Source organism: Abrus precatorius, unplaced genomic scaffold (genome assembly GCF_003935025.1).
Source record: "Abrus precatorius isolate BTA unplaced genomic scaffold, Abrus_2018 Scaffold8, whole genome shotgun sequence".
Classification (NCBI taxonomy): domain Eukaryota; kingdom Viridiplantae; phylum Streptophyta; class Magnoliopsida; order Fabales; family Fabaceae; genus Abrus; species Abrus precatorius.
In genome coordinates this window covers 38,044,667-38,069,521 of record NW_020874428.1, presented here as the reverse complement: position 1 = coordinate 38,069,521, position 24,855 = coordinate 38,044,667, and the positions used below count along the sequence as shown (strand labels likewise).

The following is a 24,855-nucleotide window of genomic DNA, read 5'->3' as shown; positions in this document are numbered from 1 at the left end:
ACCACTAATTGATCTTCGGTTCGCTGTATTAAAATTATTCTTCGTTTTATACTTACTGTGCAAAATTAACTGCAGCCATTTCTACATACATTAAAATATTATTCTCTTTTTTTCTTTTTTTTTGAAAATTCATACTTTGGTTATATAATATATATTAATATAATGTTACAGAGAAGGTAGCATAGAAGATTCAACGGATAAAGTCTCGAGATTTGTTTGTAGCTAGCTTCTTTGTAATTCTCCACATGCAAAACCACATATAACGGATGCATTAGCAGTAAAATATATAATTTACTTTAAATTTTGTCTAGGAAGCATGGAAAACTATGGTTCCATGACAAGATAAGATGTATTCCAGGTTTCTTGTCGAAGTCAAATTCATTGTCAGCAACGTTCTTTGAATTTCATGAAGGAAGGAGATAGGAAGAACACACCTCGATTCAGGTTATATATTGAAAACATAATTTTTTGTAGATTTACATAATCTCTAACAACAAAACAAAACATCTCTAACCTGTTAGCCAAAAATAAAACTATGCCAAAATTAACAAATATAGCCAAACCATGTGAAGCTTATAATGAAAGCAAAATCCCCAAAAGAAAAAAAAAGTGGGAAAAAAAGAATATATATATATATATATATATATATTTATAACAGATCGAGAAACATGTATGATAGGATCCAATTTGTTCATGGACATCTCACATTCCTTCCAGGACCTCCATAATAAAAGTAAGTTCCCCAGACATTGTTTGATCCCATCCTTATGTCATAGCAATTGGAATGATCAGCCAATTGGTGGATATTTGCAAGAGGAAGCAAGTTATTGTCCCAATCAACAACTTGTAAGTTTCTAAAATATGCTGCTTTTCTAAAGCCTTCTTCAGCAAAATGGCCACTACCCATTTGAGTGCCAGTGTGGTAGCCCCTTGAACGAGAATTCACAATTTCTCCTCCAAATTGTAACATGCTTGCATGGTTTCTCAAATGACTAAACAAGTTTGCTGGCCAGTACCCAACAAGTAGCCCTGACCCAAACTCTAGCCACCAATGTCCATGCTTTGGGTCCTATACACACAGAATTTTCATTATGGTATCTAAGGATTATTGAAATAAAAAATGAAATGTACGTTACAGCTCGAGTCCAAGTGTCAAACCTATATTAATGTGTTGGCATAATTGAAAACACGAAAACTTTCCATTGTGAGTTAACTAATGTCTTGTCATAAAGTCTAAACTGTTTGCTTACCATTTTCAATAATGTTATTGGAAAACAATAAAACTGAGAAAAAGAAGAAGCAAGACAAGTTTTCCTCTTAGTTAGGCTCGAGATGCCACTTACAGCAAATCCATAATAAAAAAAGAAAAGAAAAGCCTGAGCCGTGAAATTTTGCTTTAATAAAGGAAGGAAGGAAAAGGCTCAGATATAGTCGACCCCATGAAGGACACTCGTACAAGGAAAGCGAGGGAATCTTCCATTTGAATAACAATAACATGCAGAAAAATTCAAAAGAAAAGGGAGAAAAAAGTGAACGAATTATTGCTTCACTTAGATACATTTTTTCCATTCTCAATTGGATTATGCATGTTTAACCTTTTTTTGTCAAGGGAATCAAGATTGTGAAACATAGCATATAACGGTTTAAAAAGCCGTAGAGCTCAAGTTAACAACAAACCATCTTCCAAACCATTAAGCCTTTTTGGTTAAAAGTACCCTATTTTCTCCTTAATTGGTGTTTTTTACCTTCCAAATCATTAAGCCTTTTTGTATTAAAGGACCCCTATTTTCTCCTTAATTGGTGTTTTCTTGTTGGTTGACTTATAGGTGTTGAATTACTTTGAAAAAGAAAAAAACTCACCTTCCAAACCATTAAGCCAATATCAAATTGCCTTCCATTATAGATGGATCTTGGGGAGATTGCAGCCCCTATTGCTATCCTGTTGTTTGTTTGGATAAATCCTGAACATAACAAGTTGTAGCATCCAGTAGCTTGATATGCGTCCGTCTATCAAATAGCAGAGATATCTATAAGATGGGAAAGAAACGAGGGAACTAGGAAACAAAGGAAGAAAAAAGAGGCACGCAACACTCACTGTCCAATAAGTGAAGAACCTAGGATAGTTGTCTCCATATAGCTCAGGGCTTACCTGAAGGAAAATATATGTTTCTTATTTAGCTAGAAACTAGAATGCTCCATGGACTAAAAACTACAGCAAATGATGAAGAGAAACGTATTCCTAAAATATTCTTCAATATCTTCGTAATATTCACAAAAATATTTTTAAATTGAATTTTTTTTTAAAGAAGTATGGACACATACCTGCCATCCAGCTTCTATGGTATTCAGATCATTACCAAACGATCCAGCAATAACCCATATCTGTGACAAACTGAATTCATATGGATCGGTTACGCTTGGTGTCCACACGTTTATGCTTGCTTTTGCTCCATAGTATTGATCTCCATTTACAAATACAACTGCATGCTGCAACATGATGGATGTCAAAGTTGTCGGCAAACATACATATGTGCATGCATAAGAATGGTTTTGCTATAATATGCTTATTTATTTATTTTGAGCTTCTGCTGGAAAATTTTGTGCATGTGGCATTCAACAGGGATACACATGAAGAGACTCCTCATGTGAATAGTGATTTTGATGTTACTTTTTGGTGCAAATAGGAGGCAAAGTTATGTATGTGTTGTCCCTTCTATGTCTTTTGTTTTGCAACTCAAGTTGAATTTTGATGGATAAGGAAAAGCAGGGTTGTTCTTTTCTTTCTGGCAAGGAGAAGCAGAAGGATGAAACTGAATACAGAATGCTGGAAAAAAAATTACGAGAAGATACTTTCCTTTCAAATGAATGCACAGTGATAAATGGAAACAAGGACAGGGGAAAGACTAATTTGGAAGAGAAAGATCAAATTTCTTAACATTCCATAAACAAATTACATTTATAGGCACTAACCTCATGACCAGTGCCTGTTGAGTCCCTCCGTACATGTCTTGGTTTTCTTCCAAATCCTCTGATGGAGCTTGCTCTAAGAATATCTTCTTCTGTTGTTCTTCTGATTGGAACAGTTCCTTCTGGACATGCTTCACCAGAATCAGTCCAAAGCTGAAAGCTCTCTATTACTGTTTCTTCATTGGAGTGGCCCTTAGGCCTTTCTGGTGGATCCTGTAAACCTTGTGCCTCTTATTTTCTGTCTCTCAAATAAAATTCAATCTCTAAAATAAAACCTTTAATCCATTGTTCATTCTAAAGGATGGTTATTTGCTACATTGAAATTCCAAAATCCCCAGAATGGCTCAACAATTCTGAGGAATGTGGATATATCTGAAATTCAAAACAAAGTCCTTTTCTTTGGCATATGAGTTGGATGAAATTACCAATGGTCTTTGCCCTTTGAGCTGAGGATGGTCAAAAGCAGGTTGCTGATGAGATAAAACACAATCTATCAAATCACCATCTGGACTCTGCAAGAAAATAACAAAATCATAGATCACTGAATCAGGAGAAGGAAAATGCAGTTTGTCATTGTCATTGTCACAGGTTATAAAGCAATGGAAAATGCCTTAATTGTTTTAACAGCGGGCTTGTTGATCTTCTTGAGGTGAGTTCTGATTCTCCTCAGCTTTTGCAACACTGCACCTGGTCTCAATCTCACAGTGTGGTTAGCATTGAGTTGAGACGGCAGTGGTAAAGGAGAATTGGAAGCAATGGGGTGAGAAAATGCTGGGCTAATTGAAGAAACAAGTAGCAGCAAAGCAACAAAGACAGGTAACATAGGTAGAGTATTTTGGGAAGTAGAAGCAGCCAATTTCAGGGAATGATTTAGTGAACTTGTTTCTTCTGGGGAATGATGATTTTCTTGTATGCATTGGTGTTGTCTTCTTCTGTGATTAGCTGCAAAATATGGCTCTTTCTTATGTTTTGTCCAGGAAACTGAATATCCCTTCATGTCCATACAAAACAGAAGAACTACCAAGAAGAAACCCCAAGTTTGGTTGTTGCCTTCACGTTTTCAAATTATAAACAACTCTTGCTACTGGTCCTGACTTGAAAAGAAAGAGAGGAGAGAGAGAGAGAGAGAGAGAATATAGTGTTTTTAATTTTATGCTCCCACACCATGAAAACTCTTGTACCAGCACACAAAATAGACCCAGACCCCATAGGTGGGGTTGCATTTCCAAGTTTTACTTTTACCTCCCGAAGGGCTGTGTTTACAGTGGAATAATTAAGCAGAAAAGTTATGTGTTGGTTGATGTTTTATTCCTCTGCCTCCTGTTGAAATCTCTATTTGATGTGGTACACAAAGGTATTGTTAATAATTATTAGAGCATTTTAGGCACACAATTTTGTTAATAAACGACTTTACAGTAGAAATATTAAATTTTATTCTCTGAACTCCTTACAGACTCCTATGTTAGGATTAAGTAATACTGTTCTCAATTTAAGTTTTTAATAATTAAAAAATCACCTTAAAAATTGTGACAAGTTTCTAAAAATAAGAGTCCCATCAAGTATCATTGGCATAACTTTTAAAATGTTTGAGTGCTGATGTTAAGCCATTGTTTAACTAGTGTATTAAACCAATTCAACTAAAAATGGATCACCACCTTTCCCATGTCTTGCGTACACTTCAATTCAACTTTCATTCTGATTTCTCTTCCCATTGTTGTATACATTTTTGTGCTGTCATCCTCTTTCTGTTCCAACCCCACGGAATATTGTTCCGCTCTCCCCTGAGGATATCTGCTTTTACTTTCCTCTGCTCATTTTATTAAATGCAATTCATACGGCCCAAGAGAAATTGACTTTATGATTATGGAGCTACCTCCACAGTAAGATGCACCAGACACCAAAGCAACTTTAATGGGCCATGCCTAATTATTATTTTTTTATCCAATGGCAACATGCTATCATGAATGATGAGAGGAGCAAGGAAATAGCAATCACAACTTATGATTAGTCTTAACTCCTTTTTTGACTGTATGTGTGTGGGTAATCAGGTTGATTATCAAAATGTTACTAAAAATCATCCTCTGTAAACCGAACATCAAATTCTAACTAATTGATTACCCGGTTTAAATTACAAGGGTGATTGAATTATAATAAGCATGGGTATCAATTTGATGACCTAATGACATTTTTGCCTTTTACTCTATTTGCTCTAACACTCTAAAGTATGCATATTTAGGCTAATCAATGTTTATGGAAAATTTATTAGGTAATCTGATATTTTATGGTTTCAGTAATTCATATCACCTCATATGTTAAAATTTTATAATTTACAAAAAATAAAATACATACATATTATAATGTGATTGATCCAGAAAATTAACATAATTATTGTGGAAATCTTAAAATTAAATAATTTGTTAAAATAAATAATCAAACCTTTAACATTATTATCATGACAAAGTAAAAATTGAAATTTTGATTTAAATAGATACTTCACTCTTATCTAATTACAAATTATTATGTTAAAAATTAGTTAACTTTTATAGTAACTAATCTAAAAATAATATATTATAATTAATTGAAAATATAAAAATTAAAATTGAAAACTAAAACCAAAACAATGCGAGTTTGACATTATTATATATTTTCACTGTACAGGGACCAAGTTTTACATGAGACATGAGTGATGAGCTTGACGTAAGGGACATCGTTAACTGATGTCAATTGAGGGTCAAAGGAGTCAATGGCCTGTGTGTGCCGACAAATGACAATTTTGGAGAAAGTATCTGCTGTGTTGTGAGGTTGTCCCTTTAAATTTAAACTTGATGTTCCAAACCCCCGTTTTGTAAGTTGAAACTTCTGTAAATTGTAAGGAGCAAAAGAAGAAATATGTCTCAATAACCTAATATTAGGAAATAATTTCCCTTTCCGACATGGAAAGCTTACCCTAGCTAGGTGAAAGCGTTGCTTTACTATTATCGTTCGAAAATTCTCTTTTTTCTATTCTGCAATTCACAAAATTATCATTGATAATTTGTTCGTTAAGTCTACATCCACAAGTCTATGTCAAGTTCTATCATAAATGCAAAACAAAAAGTTGATTCATTAATAACGTAAAGAGTTTCACGTTAACAATTTAATTTTCTATTTAATCAAATAAAAATGTACTGACAAAAATATTTTCTCTTGTTCTATGTTCATATTATTCTTTTATCATGATAAAATACTATACATGTTCACTTTAAGTTACTGATAGTTTCAGAAAATTTATATGCATCCCTGTATTTTAAATTCAAGACATGGTTCTTGAAAATGTGATAATTTTCATATATACTTTTCTTTCCACATAGCAACTAGTTTTTTTTTTTTTCAATTCTATTTTGTAACACGTGTTTTATGAATTTTTAAACACAAATAAATCTTTTTTTTTTTCTAATTGGTTTTCAAATTACAGGAGATGGTTAGTTTTGTTTTATAATTATTTTAATCATTGAAATTTCTTGGATTATCACTATGTATGATAGAATAATATTTGAGAATAATCATTAAAACAAAATTTTATTAATTAAAGTATTTTTTACTTTGAAACAGTCCTGCTTTTCTACTTTAATAATTATGAAAAACCATAACCATCAAAAGTGTGTAAAGATAAGAATATATCATTTACATATGTCTGCAAGGGGGCAGCATGTTACTACCAGTTAAAGTTTTGATATGTTAAATATATAATTACCATACACGTATGTAGCATATGATAAATTATGCATATGGATTAGAAAGATATACCTATCTAGCGAAGCGACCTAGTAAAATTCTCTTGGGCTGTGAGTTATGGCCACTAATTAAGCCAGTTTGTGTTATTGTGTTATGAAGCACAAAAGTATGGGCCCATGCACTGGTTATCTTTTTAGGGTTGTGACTGGGCAATGGTGATGCTTCCCACTTACAGTTCCTCTCCTTTTTCTTGCCATTCTTTATTTCTCTCTTCTTTTAACAAACACCCACTCACTCTCTCACCAAATTTGTGCTCAAAATACTCGAGAAGCGTTGTAGCGGTCAGCATGAACATTGGTCCACAGTGAATGGCTCAGTGTGAATGAAGCCTAAGTGTGTCTTTATTTTTTTAAAGAAACCATGCATGCTCTTTCGAAAAGTGAGTATAAACAGATTCCCCCGAGACCTTTACAAATTCAAATGTATTAGAATCAACTTGCTTTCCTAGAGAACTTCATACATGGTTCCAATTGTAAAAGTGTGGTTTTATGGCATAAGCAATATAGAATCAATTCGCAGGATTTTGCCAAAGGCTGCCACGGCTGAGCATGCTTTTAAAAAGAATCAGCATCTGATGGGCAATTTTAAATACACAAGAAATAAAAGTCATATAAATAGAGATCAGAAGTGGAGCTATTTTCGTGACAATTGACACTAGAAATCATCTTCACAGAAGAATAATTCACTTGAAGCAATCAAAGCACGTAATTTACTTGCATTTTCTATGTAATATAATTTTCAATAATCACTAACTCGAGAGAAAAATAAAATGAACTATAAAGGTAAAATAAACCAGATCTTCACCTAAGTTAAAAAAATTTATGCTTCTCAATTTTTTTAAAAGAATTTTTGCGTATAATTTTTCCATAAACACTTACATAAAAATTTATAAGGGACTTTTTCATGTTTAAAATAAAAATATTTATCTCAATATCTATCTATCTATATCATATTAAATTTACGATAAGGGACTTTTTTAACTTACAAAAATTATTTATAATTTTTTTTACTTATATCAATAAATTTCGCAATAATCACTCTTATATCATATCATAAAATTATGAATTATTTAATTATACTTGTTTTTATTGTTGCTTTATTTTTATAACATTTGATACAAACTAAAGTAAAGTAATATATATAAAAATATAAAATTCATTAATACTTAAATAGATAAAATGGATAAAGTTGTTCAGTCTTTCATTAGTATAAATCGTTTATACGTGTACGTGACTAATAGGTGGGCAGTTTGTCATTTTCCTTATTCCCACACTCTCAATGCTTTAGTTATAAAGGAATTCGTCCTGATCCATAGAAAAAAAAAATTGTTTTTTTTTTTGTTTTTGTTTTTGTGGCTGTCTAAAATATATTGAAGCGTGCAGCAAATTATAGGAAGGGAATGAGTGTAGCCTCTTAAAAAGAGTGTATGCCTTCATAAGATAATCCATACAGGTAAGCCACTAAGTTCATAGTGGGTTGAAGATGATGATGGGTCATTGGGTCTCAATGTGGAAGCCATGTGATGTTGTGTCTTGGCATATAATATGTTTACTGTTTTCGTTGTGAAGACAAAATGAAAAGATGAAAAAATTCAAGGACCTTTTCTAAATGACACCAGAATTATGAACCTTTGAAGCCAAGTAAAACTATTCAATATTGGCATATAGAGGCACATAGGCAAAAATCAATGCTTAAAAAGTTATTTAACATTGATTTCCTTTAGATTATTTATTTGTTCTCTTATAGTGCATCGCGTTATGGATGTCAAAAAGTTACAAGAAGCAATAATTATATAGAGGAAACGCACCAATCCAACTAGTAAATGTTGACACAAAACTTTCCTGGACCTGCTCAACACTATTGAAGTGCCAATGGCACCACATATATGCAGGCCTTTTGTCAAAACATTTGACAATTTAGACTTTCAAGCCCCAAGCAATGATGTCCTTGAAAAGAAAACCAACTATTGAGTTTTCAATCACTGTCATATATATTTAATGACTTATTATGAAATTTGAACAAGAATTTTATGGATAACTGGATATAGTCATACAGACCCACATATCATACATATGCAGAAGTAATAAAATTGTAGAAGTTATATGGTTTTTAACTATGTAACTAAGTATAAAAATAATTATACTTGACCACATTAAGATGTTATTTCATGCTTGTACAAAATAATATTATACTCTTAGTTTAACAGGATTTTTGTGATTTTTTTTCTTGTAACGTCCATTATTATATTTGAGTATTTGACATTTTAAGCATAGAAAAAAAAATCAGATTAAAAGTTTGGATAAACACCACATAAAGTAGCATAATACACATTTATTTATTCTTCTAGTCATCGTCACATTGATCCGGTTGTAATTAGGATACATGTCATAATGATAAATTGAATTATAATTATCCAACTAAACATTAACAAAAAAAATATTTAATCATTTTTTAAGAGAATAAAGACCTAAATAAAAAAAATTATAAGGATTTAAATCATCCTTTAAGATATTTGCAGGGATAAAAAAAATATAGGTAATAATTTAATAAAGTAATTATTGGCATTTTTAAATATTTATTATCATTATTTTTTCTGCAAAATAATTTTACTATTAATATGATTAAAAGAAAGAGGAAAAAAAATTAAAAATCATTTAAAAGAGAATTATTATAAATATCTAAAAACAACAATAAGCACACCCATAACTAAAATATATATGACAAGCTTAAGTTAATTCGTCGTTATCCAACTTAACATTATTTAATAAAAAGTCACTTTACACCAAGAGCTAAAATCATTCGTTTTTAAATGACTAGAAACCTAAACCTAACAAAAGATAAAAACTGAAATCAATATTTAAAATATTCATCGGGACTGCAATCTTATTTAATCACAAAAAAAAAGTGTTTTCTACATGTTTTACAATCCACAACATGTAATTCCTAACAATTATATTTGTATACGTGGTCGGTTTCAATTTAATAAAAGTATAAAAACCAATTCTCTTACCTTTTTTTTTTAAAATTAGCATTTTGTCTCATATAATTTAGAAATAAAAAGTCTAAATTAAAAAAATATAATTAATATTTACATATCTAGAATTGCTCGAGTTTCCGGGATGAGATTCAAGGAAATAAAGGAATCAATGCAATTAAAATAATTTTCTGTTTATCTCCTTACGCATTATTTAATCATCTTATATGTAGGATAATCAAGACATTCAAGGCATTAAGGTAATTTTTATTCACAAGTTTATATTTTATTTAATCATGTTATATATGTCAAAATCTCATTTATTTATCTTATACTATTATGTAATTTTTTTTATCAATGGGCTCTACGTCGTGTGGCCTAATCATTCTTTTTTCCTTCAATTATTAAGTGTTATGCTTAATAAGATTATAATTATGCTTAAATTATTTATTTTCACATTGAAATTTTTTGAAGTTAAACACTTTTTTATGAATTATATATATATATATTATAACTATAGTTAAAGAAATTAGTTAAAACATATTCAAATGTTAAATATAAATTAACCAGTATAGTGTAGGGGTAATCACAAATAATACATTATTATAAATAGATAGATATGTTCCTTTTTTTTTATCTTTTGGAAAACAATAAAGTTAAAGGGTCATTGTAATTGCAAAAGGCATGTGACGAATACATATCATCTTTGTAATGGGGTAACATATCTTTGACCGTCTTAAACCCACAAAGATCCTGTCCCAATTGTCACTTTTCAATATCTGCTGTTTTATTCCATAGCCTTTTAATATATGATTTTTTTAAAAACCGGAATTTTTAATTTTTGTTTTTGATAATTTTATTATTATTATAATATAGCAACATATTTTTGTAATGATAAACAGATTTGCAGATTGGGTAACTTGCTTTACTCATTAGTGATAACTTGGAGCTTCATTTTACAGGATCTTGTTAGACCGACAAATACTTATGCTTGGCTGCTTCTGGATGTCTTTGAATGGGGGTTAGGGTACTCCACCATTTAACTTTCTAGTCTGGGCCATGGCTCATACAGTGTGGCCCAAAAGAAAGAGGCCATTATCACTTGTCATTCTCTCTTTGGAGTACAATTTTTTTAACTCACTCTTTTTATCACAATTTTAATTATTCATTAAAATTTATTAAAAACTATAATTTTCACTTATAATTTAATATTTTTCTTTTATACTTTTATAATTTTTATTGTGTTAAATTCTTTTAAAACTAATTGACAAGTTACTTTAAAAATTAATTTCTAAAAATAACAAAAAAATGTGGGAAGTACAAATAAAAAACATAGGGGCATGAAAAGAACACGCCATTAAATGTAGCATATGCACTGCTTTGACATTCTAACCTGCGCGACCCAATAAAAAGACATTCTAACCTGGAACATTTAATTTTTCAGTGCCACTAATTGCAGGATTTGTTTTGGATGAGTAACATATATTTGTAAATTGTAAGATGGTTGAGCAGTTAGCCCTATGATTCTTTTTATCCTTCTCTCGATCTGTTATACACAAATGCGAAATTTACAGATTTAATGCAAAATTCAGTCACAGATTGTGATTTGTCACTTGAAAGTGGTACTCAACGTTACCAGAATAAAATTCGATTTCCATTTGGCTCTACTTCACTACAATACTTTGGATTTGGAATAATGAAAATGAACGTTGGAGAAGAATGTGATGCTCTATTTATTCATCATAATCCCACACCTACACGAGTACACCCCTACAGCCTTACACAAAAAAGTGCACTAAATGAACGGCGATTTCGACCTTAAGCAAAGAATCTTCTTTATACTTTGTCTAAGATAGAAAAATAAGTGCAGCATCTAAACATTCTTCCACAAAATCTTGTATCTTTTCTATAGAAGAAAACAGGAAAGAAAGGCATTGATTGCATGGTAACCTTGGATTACCTTAAATATTTTGATAATCATACAACTCTTTTGGATGCTACTAATTCACAACATCATTATGTTACATTGAAACATCCGAAAGAATATAGTTGCTGCAAGAATAATTAGCTATTGTGAAGTGGGAACATAACAAGTGTCATCAGCAACGAGGGATCACAACATGGTTCGCAGAATGGCAAGCCTTCCTCGAAGCATAATGGGTAGCATTTCAAGGGCAATGGGGGATGGTATGGGGTTTGTGGGCATAGGTAGAAGAAGAAATCAGCATACAAATATTCCATTACAGCCTCAAGTTCTTTCACAGCCACATGGTCATCATCAACTAGTAGTTCCTGAGGAATGGGCTTTTCTAGAGTGTTTTGAGCAGCAATATGGCACCAAACATCCTTTCTTTTATGCTTTTCGTTTCTCGGAAGCAATGAAGTTAGCAGAGAAAGATCACAAGTTCGTATTTATGTATCTTCATTCACCTGATCACCCTTTTGCTAACGTTTTCTGCAAGGAAACCCTGTGTTCAGAGTTCGTGTCCCAGTTTCTTGATGTGAATTTTGTTTGTTGGGGGGCACTTGCAGATAGAGGAGATGGCTTGCAAATGGTTGCAACGCTAAGCCCTGGTAGCTTTCCCTGTTGTGCTGTCATAGCACCCGCTCCTGGTGATAGCATAGCAGTGTTGCAACAGGTTGGGATTGATAACTCACTCACATTTTGTGCCTTTTGTTCTGTTATGGATGATTCTTAATGCCTTAAATATGCATAGATTTTTTTAGAAATGTGTTTATTAGCTATTTTTACGTTGCTGTATTTATTTTTTCTTTTGTAGTAAAAAATTTAAGGTGACGAAATGATGCCTAATCTTCAAGCTCAAATAACACTTAGAAAGGAGTTACATTTATTTCACCCAGGGAAGATAAGGGAAAGATCAAACCTAAACCTTTGTCTTAATCAAGATATAACTTAAAAAAAATTTATACTCTTCAAGTTTTTAAAAAAATAACGAGAAAACTTATGAAAAAAATAGAAAAACATAAGTTAATTTTAACTTATTTAAGGATTTTATTTTATTTTAATACTTAATTTTTGACACTTAAAAAAATTATCGAGAAATTCTTTCAAATTGTTCCTTAATCAATCGTTTGGATTATGTTGTCATAGTGGTTGTGATGAAATTATGCTAATTCATGAGTGCATGAAAAACTCTAGATGTTGCTGTGTTATACTCATTTTCATTTTTCTTTTCAGCTAGAGGGACCTCTTTCACCAGCTGAGCTAGTGGAGATTCTACAAAGAACATTGGAAGAACAAGGGGTGGCTTTTGGAAGTGCTAAAGCTAAGCAGGAAGCAAAGATCCAAGCAGACCGTAGGCTCAGAGAAGAACAAGACGCTGCATATCTTGCAGCTTTGCAAATAGACAAGGTGTGTACCTCTCCACACTCCAGATTTTAACTACTAATTTAAGCTCGATCTAAATATACTTATATTTTTATTCCTTTAATAAGAACAATAGTTAACTAACACTCCTTGCTAAATATAGGAAAAAGACAAGCTCCATAATTTACCTTCAAGAGAGTTAGTTCAGAAGCCAGTGGTAGCTCAAAACACCACAAATTATGGGAAGATGGGGAACAATTCTATTAAAGTCAGTAAACAGCGTAGCAAAGTGAATGAATCTACTAGTGAAAAACAAGACAAAGGAAATGCAAATAGAGGAAGCGAGTCTCAATCCACACAGGTACGTATACTAAATTTCTATACATGTCAAAGTTTGTAGCTTGTGTTGAACCTAACTATGCAAATTTTCCTTATTCAGATACTCATAAGGTTTCCAAACGGTGAAAGAAGAGAACATACTTTCCTTTACACAGACAAAATCCAGTCCATTTTCTCATACATTGATTCATTAGGTTTGCCAGGGATTGGAAACTACAGATTGATATCAAACTTCCCAAGAAGAGCCTATGGGGTTGATCAAATGAGAATGACTCTTAAAGATGCTGGCTTGTATCCTAAAGCTAGCATGTTCCTTGAGCCTTTGTGAACCAAATTCCCATAACCATCTTTGGATGCACGTGTTATTTGGTTACCTAAATTTGAATTTGAATTAATCAAAATAAAAGGGGAAAAAAATCGTTGTGTAGACTTCACTTGAACTCTTAAACTAATTAAGATTTTAGTGCATCTTTAAAACAACTTCTGGACTTGCTTTGCAGATGATAATTTCCTGACCATTTCAGCTGTTGTTCTAGCTCACAAGGAAATGCATAATTGCTCTGCCGTATCCAAATTCTGAATGCATGGATAAATTGTTTGGATATCTAATAGCAAATGAAATGGAATGAAATGAAATATAATACAAGAAAATATAGTAGAATACAATGGAATGAAATAAATTATATATTCATTCCATTTTTAGATATATTATAATTTGATAACAACTTATTTTAGTTCCAATCACCTATCCCCTGAATTGAGAGGGAATGGAAATTAGAGTTTTGAATATAATAATGTATACTATTTCATTGCATTTTAATTTAATAAATATAAACAAAAGAACATATTAAAAGTTCCCCCCAATCTAAACATAGCCCTAATACATTCAGTATTTGGCTATTGTCCAAATTACAATTTGTTTTTTTTTTTTTTTGCGACTTTTTACTTATTGGCCGAACTGATCAGCTTATTCATAACTTTGGTTTCCAATAAACATGCTATATAATCTAAGAAAGTGAATGCTCTTTCATTTACAGGTTCCTATTCTACTAAAGAAAATAACTAGTTTGAAAATCAAGTAAAACATAAATGACTAGATGTGAAACAAATATTCGTCAAAGAACAAAACTTATAAATATGACTTTTTTCTAATTTTTTTATAAGACATATTCTATTAAATTTTAGTGATGCTTTTTAAAAAAAATACTTTATAACCTTTATAAGATTATTATTATTTTATTTATTCTTAATAAATAAAGTATGTAAAAACTGAAATCAAAACTAACAAAAATAAATGTTGATAATAGATTAAGTTCAATAATATGAAATGAGATGAAATTATTATCTTATAATATTTTTAAAATTAAGAAGTTAATTTAACTTTATTATTTTTTAATAATTTAATTGAAGACACCTTAAATAAAAAGTGAGAGAAAATAATATCAAAGTTTTTTTTTTATTTTAAATTTTAAAATATTTAATTATCTTATAATAATAAATTTTAATAAAAATTATTATATTTTTTTTAACTCTAATATAATAAATAGAAACTAATTATATTTAGATTTTTAAATTTAACTTTAAAACAAGGCTTTTATTTTCTGACTGATTTATTTTTTTAATATTTTTTAAAAAAAAAATTCTTAAAATAATATTTTTTTACAATATATTCTCTATTTGAAGTTTTTTTTGTTAGTGACTGTTTTGTCTACTGTTTCAATAAAATATATATTTTTATTGTTTTTTAAACTATATTTTGTTTTCAGCAGAGATAAAATTATCTGATTGCACTATGTGTCATCATCTGGTGAGTTTCATCTGCTTGAGTCAATTTATAAAATTAGTTTAAAAACAACTCTAATATTTAATTAAAATATATTAAAAATAAAAAATTATAATATTTAATTCAAGAATAAATTATTAAAATTTACATAATTTTTAATTAAATTAATTAATAATTACAAATATATCAAAAAGGAAAAAGATCTTCTTATGCTAGTGTAAGTTTAAAAACTCTTACACTCAATATGAGTCTTATATTTAACTTAAATTTAATAGTAAGTAAAGTAATAAATTATAACCCGTTAAATTTAAATTAAATAAAAGACTCAGATGAAATGTAAGAATTTTTAAACTTATACAAAATTATATTTTTATTAAAAATATATATTAAAAAAATATAATATTAAAATTTTGTTAACTTTAGTTTAAATATCTATAAATAAAAAATTATAAAAATATATATTCTATCATATTTAAACTAGTTTAAAAAATATATAATATATTTTAAAATAATAAATACTTTTAAATTTATAATTTTGTTAGTATATTTTTTTGTTCTTTTGTAATCTACACCATGTAATCTCAATATATATTTTTAATATATTTATAGTTATTAATTAAAATTATATAATTTTTTACAGAATGTACACTGAAATAGTGAAATTTCCCGGAAAATGGGGGAAGGGGAACTTGAAACTTGCAGGGTCCCTCGATCAATCTCGATCTCAAGTTCAGACTCTCCAGTGAGTGAGTTTGAGTTTAATCAAGTTTATCACCTCAGTCTCAAGGTAAATCTGAACTACAACTAGTAAAGTAAATCTGAACCTTGTTTCAACAATTCATTAATAAGAGAAGGGGTTTCCTATGGCTATTGCATCATTTTTCTAATGCAAGTCCCCAAATCCCCTTCCAAAGATAAACGATTCGCTAACCATAAATGGCTCCTAAAATTCGGTTTACTCATTTTGGTTATGCTGCTTTTGTTATTGCCTTTTTATCTCGAGTCAGATAACGCTAATACTCGTAATCCACTCATTGCGTCGTCGTATTACACTGTGGTTATAGATTGTGGAAGCACTGGCACACGGGTGAATGTGTACGAGTGGAAAGTAGGGGTAGAGGGTGTAGGTAAAGGGAACTTGCCAATTTTACTGCATTCTTATCCTGATAACACAACCAAGACTTCCCTTTGGAAAACTTCTTGTCAATATCACTGTATGCAAACCGATCCCGGGTTAGACAACTTTGTTAATGATTCTTTAGGAGTTAGAGAGGCTTTGGAGCCTTTGGTTGTGTGGGCAGAACATCTTGTGCCGCGTGAAATGCACGGTGACACTCCTGTTTTTGTTCTGGCTACTGCTGGCCTGAGGAGGCTCCCCCGGGACGATGCCGATCGAGTCCTGGGAGATGTTGAGGCTGTTGTGAAAGATCACTCCTTTATGTTTAGCAAGAGCTGGATAAGGGTTTTGAGTGGGAGGGAGGAAGCTTATTATGGTTGGGTGGCTTTGAATTACAAAATGGGCAGCTTTGATAACTATTCTGTGTCTCCCACTTTGGGAATTATTGATTTGGGTGGCTCTTCGCTGCAAATTGTGGCAGAGATCGATGATGGTGCCGCCAGGAATGATGTGCACGTGATGAGATCGAAGCTCAACTCAATAGAGTCTCGGATTGTGGCATACTCGTTGCCGGCATTTGGCTTAAATGAAGCATTTGATAGGACAGTTCTTATGCTCAGAAACAATCAAAGCGTGGAAAGAACCAGAAGTGTCTTTGAGGTTAGACATCCTTGTCTGGTGTCAACTTTTGTACAAAACTATACATGCCATTCTTGCTCTATATTTGATTCCACTTATCAGAAAAATCATAGTCAACCCCAAAGTAGTGAACCTTATTCTTTACATCTTATTGGAGAACCTGATTGGGAGCAATGCAAAGAACTAGCTATTGCTGCTGCTATGAACTTGAGCAATTCCGAAGTGTCACATCCAACAGTTAGCAAAAATTGCCAAGCTAGTTCATTTTCTGGTAGTGGTAAGGGTATTCATTTATTTGCAGTTTGTAAGTTTTTACTTTATTTATTTAGGCCTTACTTAGTCTTAATAATTTTTTCTCTCAGCCTTCTCGAGTCTGTTGAATATATATGCTAACTGAAAATTATAATTATCTCAGAAAGGAAATGTTGGATGAAGTTATTGCTGACCAAAGTAAAGAGTGTGTAGTTTGGTTTATATCTGGTGGCTATATGTAGTTACTTTCATCTTCTCAACCTCTCACTCATTCTACACTACCCTTCCTCATAAAATCATTGAAGTAAAAATAGATCAAACATTAAGGATACACCATCCCATCCAACCCATGATGATATTGAAAAATTCACTTCTAAAATGTTGATAATGTGGAACTATTTTACTTTTGATTATCATGATTAGCATGCAGTCCATTTTGTCTTTGTGGTATAGGTTAATTTTGCTCTATCCTAGCTACCAGACAGCCAAAAGAACATGGAAGAGGGAGGGGTTGTTATGGGTATTGTTTCAATGTCGTGCTTTAGGAACGAACTCAGTTTCATTATGTACCTGGCAGGCACTGGTATACTTAATTTAACAGCTGTTGCACAGCCAATCAAGCGCTTTCATGCTTTATCTGGTTTCTATTTTGTCCACAATAAGCTAAATTTAAGTCCAAGGGCGAACTTAACAATAGTTTGGGAGTCAGGCAGGCAAATATGTTCAAGTTTATGGTCTGGGTGGAGCAGTTTTTCTGACAATCCAAATTATGCCGGACAATTTTGTTTCCGAGTGGCTTACATGGCATCATTGATTGAATATGGTCTGTGTCTTGGCAATGTAGAAATGGTATTTGGTCCAGGTGACGTTTCATGGACATTAGGAGCTGCATTGATTGAAGGGAAATTTCTATGGTTAAATAGTACAACTACAAGCCGCAAAGCCCAGACTATTATTTTAACTTTGAAGAATGTCAAGGTTTTGTCTTCTCCAGCTTTTCTCTTTGCTGTACTTCTATTGCTTTTATTGATTGTTTATTATAGTCAGATTAAGCTACCAATGCCAAGCAGGAGGGCTTCTGCTCCTGGCTCATCTTTGCCATCTTATATTCATGTAAGACACCGATCTAACTAATAATGTTTCAGTGTTCTATCTTTCCTTTGCATAAATTCATTTTGGAAGAACATGATACTGAAGGTTTTAGAAATCAATGTTTATTTACTTGGCTCACTCAATTTTTAAAACCCTTTACCAGTAGGAAACTAACTTTTGTCCCTGAAGTATTTAGGTGCCAATGGCCCAAATATTAATGAAAAGTAGTTGAGGATTGTCATGTATTCGATGTAGCACCTTCAGTTCATATAATCTGAAGCAAAATATCCGCGTACCTAAAAGTTATCTGAGTTTTATCTTGGGCAATTTCAGAAATTAAAGATATGGCTTTAGAAGTTGAAAATGAGAGGTGTCATAGTATGAAAATTTGTCGATGATTCAGTGCTTGTACAATCTTAACTTCGATATTAGTAACTTACCCTATTTGTACAAATTATTTTTGAACATCAAACATGTAAGAAAGAACGGACGTACGTATTTGAAAGTCTTTTAGGAGGATTCAAATATTCAATATTGTAGTATAATTACTATAAACATTTTTGGTTCCTTTACCGATAATTCCTTGCTCTTTGTTTTTTCTTTTCCATTTTATTTGTTTTTATTATGGGTTAGCTGGTGGATCTTGGGACTAAGTGGAGGATAACTGGCCACTGATCCTTTACTCCGAGTAGAGTTAGCTTTAAAGTAACCTATATGGAAGATAGAAATCCAAAGAAACTTATGTCTTCTAGTCGTTGATTGTAGTTGAAGACATTTAATTGGTCATAATAACTATAAATGGATGAAGATTTATTAGTGAAAGAGATGTCAACAACACTCTTTCTAACGTACTTAGTTTCACACACTATTATTTTTATTCTTATTTATTTATTTATGCAGAAAGAAGAAGAAAGTATTTATTCCTATTTATTTGTTTAGGTAAAAATTTAAATTAATATAACAACAGTCAAGTATTATGATATCACAATGGAAAGTCAATTATATAAATCACACAAAGTTATAGAGTTTGGTTAAAAATTAATTTTGTATATATTATTTATTATAATATTATTTAAGTAATTTTACTTTAAAAATTTAAATTAATATTAACCATTATTTTACTATTAATATTCTTCTTCTACGTAGAAATTTTAATTACAATAAATAAAGTATTTATGTTGTTTAAGTAATTCAAAAGTGAAAGAAAAATCTACTAATCAATGATAAATTAAGAAGTTCATTAAATATTTTTAATAAAATCTTTTTAACCACTTCTTATGAGGTAATATGTTATACTCTTAAGGCCAAGTTTAGTGTGTGCTTCAGAATTTACTCAAAAATTATTATTATTTACTTAAATTTAATCTTAAGAATTAAGGTTAAGAATTAAATTTTTTATTTTCAAACAATAAGACGTGTGAAGAATCCATTTATTATATTTAATAAGAATAGATTAGAGATATTTTTAAAACTAAAAAAACACGGCAAACTATTAAAATTCAGACATACTATCTTTATTGATATAATAAATCAAAATTTAAAAATAAAAAATATATTAAATTAATTAATATTATACTAATATTAAATTTTACTTTATTTTAAGAATATATATTTAATTTGATATAGCATATAAAGATTTAAAATTAAAATTAATAAATAAAATTTGAAAAGAATAAAATTACAGATAAAAATTAATTAATTACTCAATACATAAGATACATGATTTAATGAAGACGAAATTAATTGTTAAAAATATTCTCATTCAAAAATAATAACTTAAATTTATGATTAAATAATAGATAGGAATGGGTTTTTTTTTTCATTTATAAAATACTTCTACGAAATATATTTTAACTTTTATTATTTTTAAAAATCCCCATGCTTTCATGGCTAATTTATTTACAATAAATCAGTTAATAGCCGGTGAAGCAACCTAAAAATTGTGAAGCCACCCCACCCCAGCCGAACGTAGTACTTGTAGGAATAGAATAGAGTTGAAGGATGTATATAAAATTTAGGAGAAAATATGAAGAATTTATTAAAATAAAGTCACGTCATCTTTACTGATAAAGTGAATCAAATTTTTAGAATAAATCGGTTAATAACCACTAGAGCAACCTAAAAAATGGGAAGTCACCCCACCATATTTTTAGGAATAGGATAGAGTTCAAAATGAAAATAATTAAAATACTATAGAGAAATTTATGAATATTTATTGAAATCAAAACACATTATTAATAAAGTTGAACAAAGATTTTAAAATTAAAATAATAATTATTTTCAAATTGAATTTATTAAAAATATTTTAATTTGATAGATTATATTAAAAAATACTAAAATTGAATTGAATTAAGTAATATTTAAAAATAAAAATAATTGCTCAATATTAAAGAAATTATGCAGTTTGATAAAAAAAAAATGAAAATGAAACTTAAAAATATTCATTAGAAAAATAAATTTAATCTATAATATTGAGGGTGGATACGGAATAGGGTGAATTTTTATTATTTATAAACAACTTTTTGATGTATATAAAAAATACAAGAAAAATTTATATATAATACATTTTATTATACATTATATAATTCAATGCATTGATAATGTCAAATATTATGATTGTTAATAAAATTATCATATATTAAATTTTTATTATATACTTTATAGAAACAAATTTATAAAATACGAAATAATTTATAATGTTTATTGTTTTTAAATACCCGATGCTACTATGACTAGTTAATTCTCACTAAACTGTTGTGAACGCTGAATAGGATAGAGTTGAAAGAAGCAGTTGCAGAATGGCGCTGGTACGTTCTCTCTATCCTACCATCGCTCTTCCTCTTTCAACCCTTTCCGTTACGACCAATTTCTCTGTTCGATGCTCCAATCTTCACCCGCAACCGCAAATGGACTCACGCAAGGTAACCAACAACTTCACCATTTTCCATTCACCACATTGCAATTGGACCTTTTTATACTTTGTTCAATCAATTTGTGAATTTTTTTTTTCTTTTGGTCTCTTAAAATTTTTTGCAGTTAGTCCTTGCAGTGAAGGACAAGCTTGAAAAAGATCACCATAGCCTCCCTGTTGGTAGAAATGGAAGGGATGACGAAGATATGATACTGTGGTTTCTCAAAGATCGCAAGTTCTCTGTTGAAGAAGCTGTTTCCAAGCTGACTAAAGCCATCGTATCCTTCTTTTCTTAATAACTATATCATTACGAAATTTACAACCATAATTAGAGTTTGCTTGTCTGAGGAGGTGTGTGAAAGGAAAAATGTTATCAACACTCCCAAACAATTTTTTCAAATACATTTTTTGTTATTGGCTGAAATATGTTGAAAATGAAAAAATTGCTTGATCTCGCTCCTAATTTAAGAAGTCTCACTTATGATTTTGTAATTAATAAATTTCAACTAACAATAAAAGGTGTGTTAGAAAGAGTGTGTTACTAGTACTCCCTTGTCTTCTTTCACATGCAATCAATCATATTCCTGTTAATTAAATTAATTTTCATTCAAAATTTTCAACCACCTGCTCAACCAACCACACTCTCCTTGCTTTGAGATTTTCACATACTTGTTATTTTTCCTTCTACTCTATAAGAAATGGCGTCAAGATTTTGAGGTGTCTAAATTGACTGAAGAAGTCGTTAACGAGGTTGCTCAAACTGGAAAAGCTTATGTACATGACTTCCTAGACATCAATGACAGACCTGTGCTTGTGGTGGTCGCATCAAAGCATTTTCCTGAAGTAAGAATAGAAGTTGTGCTAATAAATGTTTTAATACTTTATATTGCTCATTATTTTTATGTTCTTTGAAACAATCGAAGAAAATGTAAGTGTGGTTATTTGCATGCGGCCAAAAATTGCTTTGTAGTAAAGGATGGACACGTGCTTCAATTAATATTTTGTAATTTATAATTTTTCCTTGGTAATTTGTTTGGTTAACAACTTATCTATCATGCTTCCACTCTTTCTACTCTCCCATAATTTGTTATACATTGTCCATTATTTCTTCTAGCCTTTCATCACTTGTAATTGACTCTGCTATTGCATCATAGATCTTAAATTTGGGGAATGTGATTGCCCAATTTTGCATACAAATGTCTGGTAGCAAGTATTTGCACCTTGATTTCAGTTGGCACAACTGAGTTCAATCCTCCTACATTGTCTGTAATCCATACTGCAGTTGCATTTATTAATTTGTGGATGTGTTTTGTATATAACCCAACTTCACATGAACTTCGGAAAATTGTCTGTGACTATATGGATAAAAAATTGTATCACAGGCACACGACCCTGCAGCCGATGAGAGGCTGTGTGTTTTCCTAATTGAGAAGGCATTAAGTAAGCTTCCAACTGGGAAAGAACAGATACTTGGAATAGTTGATCTCAAAGGTTTTGGTACAGAAAATGCTGATCTTAAATTCTTGACATTCTTGGTAATATTTTTTACCATCTTCCAAATATCATTTAATAGAGATGTTTGTTTGTGAACTATAGTGCCCCACTAGAAAGAAATTGTACAAAAATCATTGCTAAAACTAACATATTTCTTTACTTTTGGCAGTTTGATGTATTCTATTATTACTATCCAAAGCGATTGGGTCAAGTATTATTTGTGGATGCACCTTTTGTGTTTAAGCCAATTTGGCAGCTAGTCAAACCCTTGTTAAAATCATATGCTTCTCTGGTAAGTGTTGCTCATTTTAAATGTTCATTTATTTGTATAAGAGAAAAGAGGTATTTTTCCCTTTACAACGAAGGCTTGCTTTAATATGCCTGTTTTATTTCTTACATATCCCACCTGAATTACACACAATTTCTCTCTGCTTCTTTCTATTTTCATCTCTCACTGGCAAGGGTGCTCAAGATATTGGGGATTGTTAAAGATCTCTTTATTGTTTGATTAGGTTACTAATAGTTCTAATAGTTTGTATTCAAGTCTCAAGACTTAACTGTGTCCAAGATCACAGAAATAGGAAGTAATTGCCTGCTGAAGGATAGCCCTAGTGGTGGTAGCTGACCATGCTTTTCACCTTCTGAATCTGAGGTTAAGGGTTCAAGTTAGAGCTTCCCCATTAGGCTCAGGTGGTTCCATGTCATTATAAATTTATAATCAAGGGAGCCAGGGACAACGATCCCATCCATGAGTTCCCTCTTTTCTTTGAGATGGGGAGCACATTACTTGCTTTACTTTGTGATTAAGTCAATTAGCATAATGTTTTACATTTGGCTGATACGATATTGGTCATAGGATGGTTGGTTCATATTTTGAAGTGGAACAAAACCATAATGATTCATTTCAGCTCTGTTTGTTTTAGATATTAAGTCTTCGTGCTGCCCTTTTACATTTACAGGTGAGATTTTGCTCTGCGGAGGATGTTAGGAAGGAATATTTTACAGACAAAACTTTGCCTCCAAGATTCAGAGATTGAAAGGGCTTTTTGATAAAGAATTATTTTTTGACAATATAAAAATTGCAGGCATTTGACTTGGACTTCCAAAGACAAATCAATATATGGATCTGACACGAGTAACGCGACAGCAAACACAACATTTATTTAGTAGGGCAATAGAAAAAAAAAGTAGCTTCACACTTTTATTAAGAGCTAAAGAGAATCCTTTAAGGAATTAGAAGAACAATGCCGGTATAGCATCCCATTTCCCTGTTTCTTCTTTTGCATAATATGCAGAAATATGAGAGAAATAATGCTGGAGATTGGAGAATTTTGTTAGTGGGTTGACATAGTCCTCAGCTCCTGTTAAGAATAATACCATGCAATTATAAATAGACCAGTTCATGTACCGAGACGACAGGTCTTGTGTCTGCCATTCGAGGAGCAAGAATTCACAATTTTCAATATGTAGTCCATGAAAAACAACATATCTGGTGTATTAAGTTGGCACTTGATACTTTGATCGAATTTGGTTACTGACAATGCTGAACATGTTGCACCAAAAATTGTTTTATAGTTTATAGTCATGTTGGAAGTGAAGCAATTTTAACTTCTAAGAACAACTAGTTTCCGAAATAAATATATTAAAAATTATTTGTGGAAGCAAAAAAACAAAGGAGAAGAAACAGGGACCAACCAAATTTTTATTGATTATCATCCATTGATGGATATGGTCGAGTCCGACCCGCCCTATAGACAAAGAAATAAGGGGCTGGCAAATGAAAGTGATTGTTTTTCTTTTCGAATTACAATTACATATATTTGCGGAAGCCAAGGAGCAAGGGCCCTATAACCTTGGAGACCTTCATGCACTCTACAAAGACAATATATGCCCTCCAGAAAAAGTAGTTCATTAAGAAACGCCAAAGCAAAATAATTTAAAATGAAAACTACAAATAAAGGAAATCTTAATAATGAGAACAAAAACAAAGGGAGAAAATCTTGACAATGTCCACTGCTTACTAGGAAAACAATCTTTAGAGCTTTCCTTATATGCATAATGCTTTCAGTTTGAGGTTCTTTTCTTTGATGAAAGCTGTCCACTCAACTTTAACTGGTTTATTATCAGCTCCGTGAAAGACAACATGTTGAGGTAACTTCTTACCGTAAGTGAGGAATGTTCCACC

General features: G+C 31.1%; 3 protein-coding genes across 4 annotated transcripts; 2 read left to right on the top strand and 1 right to left on the bottom strand.

Moving 5' to 3' along the window:
- Window positions 1-498: 498 nt before the first annotated feature.
- On the bottom strand, window positions 499-4,062 carry LOC113846697. The gene is made up of 7 exons (XM_027475238.1): window positions 3,578-4,062; window positions 3,393-3,479; window positions 2,971-3,180; window positions 2,323-2,487; window positions 2,096-2,149; window positions 1,861-2,007; window positions 499-1,069 (listed from the first exon to the last, which is right to left on the bottom strand). The coding sequence occupies exons 1-7, from the start codon at window positions 3,968-3,970 to the stop codon at window positions 692-694; spliced, it is 1,434 nt and encodes a 477-aa protein (XP_027331039.1). The 5' UTR covers window positions 3,971-4,062; the 3' UTR covers window positions 499-691.
- Window positions 4,063-11,736: 7,674 nt separating this feature from the next.
- Window positions 11,737-13,777, top strand: LOC113846594 (plant UBX domain-containing protein 10-like). The gene is made up of 4 exons (XM_027475046.1): window positions 11,737-12,354; window positions 12,915-13,088; window positions 13,207-13,404; window positions 13,483-13,777. Exons 1-4 carry the CDS (start codon window positions 11,836-11,838, stop codon window positions 13,708-13,710), a joined length of 1,119 nt encoding a protein of 372 aa, XP_027330847.1. The 5' UTR covers window positions 11,737-11,835; the 3' UTR covers window positions 13,711-13,777.
- Window positions 13,778-15,811: 2,034 nt separating this feature from the next.
- LOC113846593 (probable apyrase 7) lies at window positions 15,812-23,753 on the top strand. 2 transcript variants are annotated; one of them, XM_027475044.1, is made up of 8 exons: window positions 15,812-17,177; window positions 17,751-18,151; window positions 21,037-21,186; window positions 21,302-21,454; window positions 21,873-22,019; window positions 22,559-22,711; window positions 22,840-22,962; window positions 23,630-23,753. In XM_027475044.1, exons 1-8 carry the CDS (start codon window positions 16,052-16,054, stop codon window positions 23,705-23,707), a joined length of 2,331 nt encoding a protein of 776 aa, XP_027330845.1. In that variant the 5' UTR covers window positions 15,812-16,051; the 3' UTR covers window positions 23,708-23,753. The 2 variants fall into 2 exon arrangements, with proteins under 2 accessions (XP_027330845.1, XP_027330846.1); XM_027475045.1 differs by having other exon boundaries at window positions 17,058-17,175; window positions 17,625-18,151.
- Window positions 23,754-24,855: the final 1,102 nt, after the last annotated feature.

Bases quoted from the DNA above. Each gene is read 5' to 3' on its own strand.
- LOC113846697 (XM_027475238.1), bottom strand. From the start codon at position 3,970: ATGGACATGAAGGGATATTCAGTTTCCTGGACAAAACATAAGAAAGAG. The intron at 3,181-3,392 runs GTAATTTCATCC...CAAGGTTTACAG, and splicing joins TCAAAGGGCAAAGACCATTG to GATCCACCAGAAAGGCCTAA. The intron at 2,488-2,970 runs GTTAGTGCCTAT...ATCATGTTGCAG, and splicing joins CAACAGGCACTGGTCATGAG to CATGCAGTTGTATTTGTAAA.
- LOC113846593 (XM_027475044.1), top strand. From the start codon at position 16,052: ATGCAAGTCCCCAAATCCCCTTCCAAAGATAAACGATTCGCTAACCAT. The intron at 22,712-22,839 runs GTAATATTTTTT...TACTTTTGGCAG, and splicing joins TTAAATTCTTGACATTCTTG to TTTGATGTATTCTATTATTA. The intron at 22,963-23,629 runs GTAAGTGTTGCT...TTACATTTACAG, and splicing joins TAAAATCATATGCTTCTCTG to GTGAGATTTTGCTCTGCGGA.
- LOC113846594 (XM_027475046.1), top strand. From the start codon at position 11,836: ATGGTTCGCAGAATGGCAAGCCTTCCTCGAAGCATAATGGGTAGCATT. The intron at 13,089-13,206 runs GTGTGTACCTCT...TGCTAAATATAG, and splicing joins CAGCTTTGCAAATAGACAAG to GAAAAAGACAAGCTCCATAA. The intron at 13,405-13,482 runs GTACGTATACTA...TTCCTTATTCAG, and splicing joins GCGAGTCTCAATCCACACAG to ATACTCATAAGGTTTCCAAA.